The sequence below is a fragment of the Plectropomus leopardus genome, chromosome 10 (assembly GCF_026936395.1).
Source record: "Plectropomus leopardus strain MGB_pleo_1.0 chromosome 10, ASM2693639v1, whole genome shotgun sequence".
NCBI lineage: Eukaryota > Metazoa > Chordata > Actinopteri > Perciformes > Serranidae > Plectropomus > Plectropomus leopardus.
Window position 1 is genome coordinate 38,117,333 of NC_142185.1, and position 7,561 is coordinate 38,124,893.

At 42.7% G+C, this 7,561-nt stretch overlaps 1 protein-coding gene across 6 annotated transcripts in view; it reads left to right on the plus strand.

Annotated features, from left to right (window-relative positions):
- The window catches only part of LOC121948675 (kinesin heavy chain-like), a 32,212-nt gene that overhangs the window by 20,718 nt on the left and 3,933 nt on the right, over positions 1-7,561 (plus strand). For 4 of the 6 annotated variants that reach the window (XM_088083843.1, XM_088083846.1, XM_088083848.1 and 1 more), the window contains 3 exons: positions 650-866; positions 1,006-1,164; positions 4,295-6,308. In XM_088083843.1, the coding sequence (XP_087939969.1) occupies positions 650-866; positions 1,006-1,157 (369 nt within the window). In that variant the 3' untranslated portion in view covers positions 1,158-1,164; positions 4,295-6,308. Of the gene's footprint in view, positions 1-649; positions 867-1,005; positions 1,165-1,585; positions 4,255-4,294; positions 6,309-7,561 lie in introns of those variants that run through there. The other 2 variants (XM_088083845.1, XM_088083844.1) reach the window with 2 other exon arrangements.

Sequence of the window (7,561 nt, forward strand, 5' to 3'; positions counted from 1 at the left end):
ACTCTGCGGCTGAACGAGTCACGACTGTCTGAGGCTGAACGAGTCACGACTCTGAGGCTGAGCGAGTCACGACTGTCTGAGGCTGAACGAGTCACGACTCTGAGGCTGAACGAGTCACGACTGTCTGAGGCTCAATGAGTCGCGACTGTCTGAGGCTGAACAAGTCACGACTCTGAGGCTGAATGAGTCACGACCGTCTGAGCCTGAACGAGTCACCACTCTGAGGCTGAACGAATCACGACTGTCTGAGGCTGAACGAGTCACGACTCTGAGGCTGAACGAGTCACGACTGTCTGAAGCTGAACGAGTCACAACTGTATGATGCTGAATGAGTCACGACTGTCTGAGGCTGAACGTGTCATGTCTGTTTGAGGCTGGACGTGTCACATCTGTTTGAGGCTGGACGAGTCACGACTTTGAGGCTGAACGTGTCACGTCTGTTTGAGGCTGGACGAGTCACATCTGTTTGAGGCTGGACGAGTCACGACTTTGAGGCTGAACGTGTCACGTCTGTTTGAGGCTGGACGAGTCACATCTGTTTGAGGCTGGACGAGTCACGTCTGTTTGAGGCTGGACGAGTCACGACTTTGAGGCTGAACGTGTCACGTCTGTTTGAGGCTGGACGAGTCATGTGTCTTTGTGTTTCCAGCTGGTGCAGGACAACGCTGACCTTCGCTGTGAACTACCGAAGTTGGAGAAGCGTCTTCGAGTCACAGTGGAGCGAGTCAAAGCTCTGGAAGGCGCCCTGAGAGACGCCAAAGAGTCGGCCATGAGGGACCGCAAACGCTACCAACAGGAAGTGGACCGGATCAAAGAGGTTGTCCGCTCCAAGAATGTGTCCAGGAGAGGACACTCTGCTCAGATAGGTGAGGGACAAGCCCAGACGAGTCTTGAGGACCTGCCGGTTTTCAGAGTCAGTTTGATGAGTCATTCTGAGGAGAATCGTCAGACTGAATCTGCTTCATGTTTAAAACGGCTGACTTCCTGTCTCCTGTCTCCGTATAGCCAAGCCAATCAGAGCGGGCCATCAGCACAATCAGCAGCTGGCGTCCTCGCCATCCATCAGACCGGCCGTCAAGGGAGGGGGGGCGGCGTCCAATCCACGCCATCAGGCCCCCCGACAGCAACAACAAGCCCATCACAGCCACAGCAAGTGAGATACAGGTGAGTCACAACCACAGCAACACAGCAAGCGCAGCAGCCCAACAACCACAGCAACTGCAGCAACCCAATAATATCAGCAACACAACAACCGCAGCAATTCAGTAACTATAGCAACCGTAGCACAACAACCACAACACACAGCGACAACCAAAACAATGAAAAACCTAACACAACACAGTCCATGTTTATTATTTAAATTGTGACCCACAGAGAGAGAAATGCACAGCAACAACAACAACAACAACAACAACAACAACAACAACAACAACAACACAGTTGCCAAGACACATTTCTTGAAATCTTTTGCCTCAAAAATAGTAAACTCAAAACACAGTTTTCAAATTGCATAATGAAAAACCTGTGACACCTTATTTTTTAAAAAATCTGAGCTCAAAGTCAATCTGTGTTTTCTGGATCACAGGCGCAGCCGTTGAAATAAAGACCACACGCAGCTACTCATCAAAATACAGAAAATTCTTCAGACTTGGCTCCAGCAAGACAATAAATGCATTTTAAATTTCACAAAAGAAATATTTACGACTCATTAGTAGTTGAAATATTTCAAAGCACACACGTGATTTTTCATTTTGCCGCAGCATCATGTCTTTCTGCTGGTTAATCCAGACGCTGTTGACGTTTTTAAAAATTAGCCTCTTCTTCATCAGCCCGTCGCTGTGTTTCCTGCAGTCTGATGTTTTGAAGGAGTGCGTCAACAATGAGAGCTGCTGCTGTTGGGAGAAGACTCGAGTCCTTCACCCTCAGTTGGTGTCTTCTTCTGCTGAGAGGGAATATGCGTTTAGACAAAAACAGACACAGTAAAAACAGTATTGAAACATCTGAATGCCCCAAAAACCTTCAAAACAAAACAATTCCCAGTTCTCGTCTGCAGTCTCCTGATGAAGGGTTGTAATCATGGTCCCGCTTCCCTTAAAGTCTGAGCCAGCCCTAACTATCAGCTTTGTGAGCTCTGTAAACAGTGTGCAGGTTTGGAAGGCATGTATTCATTAAAAATCTTTAAAGTGAATACAAAATGTGCAGAACTTCAAGAAAATAAAATATCAACCAAAATATTTAAAGAAAAAGAAAAAAAATCACCAAAAATGTTGTAAGAGAAATAAATGCCAAGATTTTTAAAGAAAAAGAAAATCACCAGAGAGGCTCAGTAATGATAGAAACAGATGCATGTCATATTACAATAATGGTAGGTGTGAAATCATTAATTGCACTCTGATGATGTTGAGGGAGATGATAACAGTCTCATGCACATGTTGATACGGAGGTGTCCAAAGGCAGGATCACAGCATCAGCGCAACCAGGACCAGACCAGGATCAGGGCGAGCGAGGGGCACAGTGTCAAGTCAAGTCAAGTCAGTTTTATTTATATAGCCCATTATCACAAAACATGGTTTGCCTCAGAGGGCTTTACAGTGTACGACATCCCTCTGCCCTTAGACCCTCACATCACCCAAGGAAAAACTCCCTAAAAAGAACCCCTGTAACGGGGAAAAAAAAAGAGGAAGAAACCTCAGGAAGAGCGGTAGAGGATAGTGAGGGATCCCTCTTCCAGGACGGACAGACGAGCAATAGATGTCGTAAATAGCAAGTGAAATACAATCATGGCAAAAAAGGAAAGAGAAAGAGAGGGGGGGAGAGGGGGGAGAGAGGGGGGGGGGCACAGAATAATAGAAACAGATGCATGTCATATTACAATAATGGTAGGTGTGAAATTAGTAATTGCTCTCTATGATGATGTTGATAGAGATGATAACAGTCTCATGCATATGTGAAAGGGGGTTGTCCAAAGGCAAGTGCTGTGTCAGTACAGCCACAGCACGAGCACAACCGAAGGCCATGGTCAGGCACAGTCAAGGTTACGGCCAGGATCCGTGAAAACTAGGAAACAAGGGAGCAGGAATGCTCCGGAGAGGCAGTGGGATTAGCGTAGTGCAATTCAACAGACCCAAGGTGGTGACCAGAAAAAGGGATAAGGACTCAATGAGGATCCTAGAGTCACTGATCAGCAGTTACGACTTACACATGAATGACAGAGAGCAGGAATAGAAAAGAGAGAAAGAGAGAGGAAGAAGAGCTAGAGTGGCAGGTCTGAATGGACTCAAAACCACCCCCGAAGCTCTGCCACCTCCCCCTCCTCCCCGTCACACGGAAAGGAAACTTGTGCTCCAGGAATATACACACTAACGAAACGAGGGTCTCTAATCAGCTATTATGGCTTAAATATGAAAGTCAGAGAGCAGTGTTAGTCCCCACTGCTCTCTGACCCCTATAGAAAGTCCCCAGGCAGGTTAAACCTATGTCAGCCTAACTAGGGGCTGGTCCGGGCAACCTGAGCCAGCCCTAATTATAAACTTTATCAAAGAGGAAGGTCTTAAGTCTACCCTTAAAAACGGAGACGGCCTCTGCCTCCGTGACCGAAACTGGAAGGTGGTTCCATAGGAGAGGAGCGTGGTAGCTGAAGGCTCTGGTTCCCATCCTACTTTTGGAGACTTTGGGAACCACAAGTAACCCTGCGTTTTCAGAGCGCAGTGATCTTGAGAGTTGGTAAGGAACTATGAGCTGTGACAGATAGGATGGAGCCTGAACATTTAGAGCTTTGTAAGTAAGGAGGAGGATTTTAAATTCAATCCTGGATTTCACAGGGAGCCAGTGCAGAGAAGCTGAAACAGGAGAAATATGATCCCTTTTCTTGGTTCCCGTTGAAACACGAGCAGCAGCGTTCTGCACCAGCTGGAGAGACCTAAGAGATTTGTTGGGCAACCGAATAATAGGGAGTTACAGTAATCCAGCCTAGAGGTGACAAATGTGTGCACTAAGTTTTCAGCATCTGTTTGGGACAGGATATGTCTAATTTTTGCGATGTTCCGCAAGTGAAAGAAAGCTGTCCTTGAAGTTTGTTTTATATGGGAGGCAAAAGATAAATCACAAAACCTCTGACAGTTGTTGCAGTCCAAGAATGGTGATGCTCTTTCCAAAGCAACTGATCAGTTAAATCTAAAGAATTATAACTTCCCTGAAGTTAGCATGTTTAGTTTCTATCACTGAAACCTTTGGAAAACAGTCTGGTGATCAGTTTTATCAACATCAGTCTGTTCATCACTTCCTGTCTTCACAGGTGGCAGACTTCTCTGGATCCGTTTCCTTTTCTGTGGATCTTTGAAAACCCGAACTGTCCTGAACTGTCCTGAACTGTCCTGAACTGTCCTGAACTGTCCTGCTCTCACCACTCTGCCTTCACTGGAATCAGACTCCTTGTTTCCACAACTGTCCACCTTAACAGCCATTCCACCTTAACAGCCAACAAGTGCTTTCTCTCTTCCTCTGAGTCTGTTCAGCTCTCTGCCTTTCCTTTTTCCGGCACAAAATCTGCCCGGTGCTCCGAGTCTGTCTTTGTTCGATAAGTCATTTCATGACGAGACAAATGATTCAGTTCAATGTGTTCGATACGAAGTTCATTAAGTTAAACAGCAGTTTTTAAAATGAATTAAATGACAAGTTTAATGTGTTTGATAAGACGTTTATCTAGTTAAACTCAGTTTTAATCATGAGTTAAATGATGAGTTTAATGATAAGATTATTAAGTTAAACAGCAGCTTTAACAATGAGTTAAATAAGTTAATTTAACTTTCTGAAGGTAACAGGAGATGGATGACAATAATCTCAGTTCTCCACCAGACATTGATCCATGTGTCATAAAAATCAGCATGTTAAAAAAATTAATGAAATGTTTAGAGAGATTAAAATAAAAGGGCTGTGGAGAAATTATAATAAAATGAGTCAACATGTTAGCTTTTTAGGTCAAAATTATGAAAGAGTCAACATTTTGACTCATTAGCTCTGAATGTGCTGAATTATTTCTAGATTTTAAGTGAATGTGACTTGTTTTCGGTTAATGAAGTGTAATTTCATAATTTCGTCTTAAAGATGATAGTAGTGATCTCATTTTGAATAGAAAGTCATAATTTGGACTTAAGTCTGTCTTTGTCCTGATGATCAGTAGCTTATGTTCAATAAATATATGATAATATTTTCTCCACAGTAACAGCTGTACAGATTCATGTATAAAACACAGTTTAAATCACGTTTGAACTTCTGTGTTCTGTTGAATGTTTGAATCATTTTATAGTGATGTGTCTTTAATGTCTTTGAAACCGATAATGATGTAAAACAAATGTGCACAGTACATCATCTGGAAACCAGATTTATTCTCCAACCAGGGAAATACACACACACACACACACACACACACACACACACACACACACACACACACACACATACACCCTAACCCTGTATACACTCTCACATACACACACACTCAATTATAAGTGTTTTAATACAAATCTTTGTAACATTAGAGAACGTTCAGTTACTTTTACTTTTAGTTACATTTTTAGAACGTAAAATAATATATAAAATAACATTATCATAATCAAAATAAGTTTATCTTCTCATAGCTTTGACTGCCCTCTCATTACAGTGATCATAATATTGTCCTTTAGCAAGTCAAAAATCAATAAATCCCATTTGATTTTATAAGCCATATTTATTATACATTTAATTGGGTTAGTGAGTGAATTGCAATACTGAATAAATAAATAATACAAATAAATCAGTAGTTAAGTTAGTCAAATAAATTAAAGTTGTTGGTTGCTAAATTACTTTTATCTGTTTCATACATTTTAAAGCTGTATATCAATATAACGTTTTTTGTTTTTTTTTTTTAATTATTCCTAACATTTCATGTTTTTAGTGTTTTCCATGACTGAATGTTTTTATCACACTGATGTTGTTGTTGTTGTTAAATAATTGTTGGTTGTTACAGAGCAGTTTTTATGGATTTATTTTATGGGATTAGTTTGACTTTGGTGAGACTGAACTGATCAGCTCAGAGTGTTTCTGTCTGTGTAATATTTCCTCAGTGTAAATCAGTATTGACCTGCTGCTGTTGTTACTGGAAATCATGTGAAAGCATCATGAACATTATTCTGAGAAGCACACTATTTGTCTGCCGTGGACTTTACGTGTTGTTGAGCTGTGCTGCAGCTGTTGTGTATCATGCAGTTTGTTAAAATCAACACAAGCCGCTCACTTTATCTGTGTGTACAAGAATACAGCTAAAAACATCTCATTTGTTGTACTTTTGTTCTGATCGACCCTCAAAAATTGTGTGTGTGTGTGTGTGTGTGTGCGCGCATATGTATAGATGTGTGTGTGTGTGTGTGTGTGTGTGTGTGTATATGTATGTATATATGCACAAGGGCATAATCTTAAATCAGACATTGTGTGAGGGACCAACCCAACTATAAACGTATATTTACACTAATGGACAAATGTATCGGACCACCTACACACAACACCTACAGGAGCTTTTATGACCCCCCCCCCCTTGCAGCTATAACAGCTTTCACTCTTGGAATGTTTTCTGCAAGATTTTTGAGTGTGTCTGTGGGAATTTTTACCCATTCATTCGAAAGCGCATTTGTGAGGTCAGACACTGATTTTGGATGAGGGTGCCTGGCTTGCAATCTCCGATCTAGTTCGTCCCAAAGGTGTTGGATAGTGTTGAGGTCAGGGCTCTGTGCGGGCCAGTCAAGATCTTCCGCACCAAAATCATCCAACCATGCCTTTATGGACCTTGCTTTGTGCACTGGGGCACAGTAATGCTGGAACAGAAAAGTGCCTTCCACAAACTGATCCCACAAAGTTTGAAGAGTAGAATTGTCCAAAACGTCTTGGTAAGATTTCTCTTCAGTGGTACTAAGGGGCCAAGGCCAATCTGAGAAAAACAACCCCATAGCATCATTCGTCCTCCACCAAACTTCACAATTGGCACAATGTGGTCAGGCAGGTGACGTTCTCCTGGCATTCACCAAACCCAGACTCATCCATAAGACTGCCAGATAGAGAAGCGTGATTCGTTAGTCCACAGAATACATTTCCACTGCTCCAGAGTCCAGTGGCAGCGTGCTTTACACCACTCCATCCGAAGCTTTGCATTGTGCTTGGTGATGTAAGGCGTGCATACAGCTGCTCAGCCATGGAAACCCATGCCATTAAGCTCCTGGCGCACAGTTTTTGTGCTGATGTTAATGCCACAGGAGGTTTGGATCTCTGCAGTTATTGAGTGAACTGAGCGTTGGCGACTTTTGCGCACTATGCGCCTCAGTACGTGGCGACCCCACTCTGTAACTTGACGTGGCTGAGTTGTTTCCACTTTGCAATAATACCACTTAGAGCTGATTGTGGAATATCTAGGAGGAAAAAAAATCACAAATTGACTATTTACAACAGTGGCATCCCATTACAGAACCATGCCCGAATTCAGTGATCTCTTTAGAACGACCCATTCTCTCACAGATGTTTGTAAAGTCCGACTGCA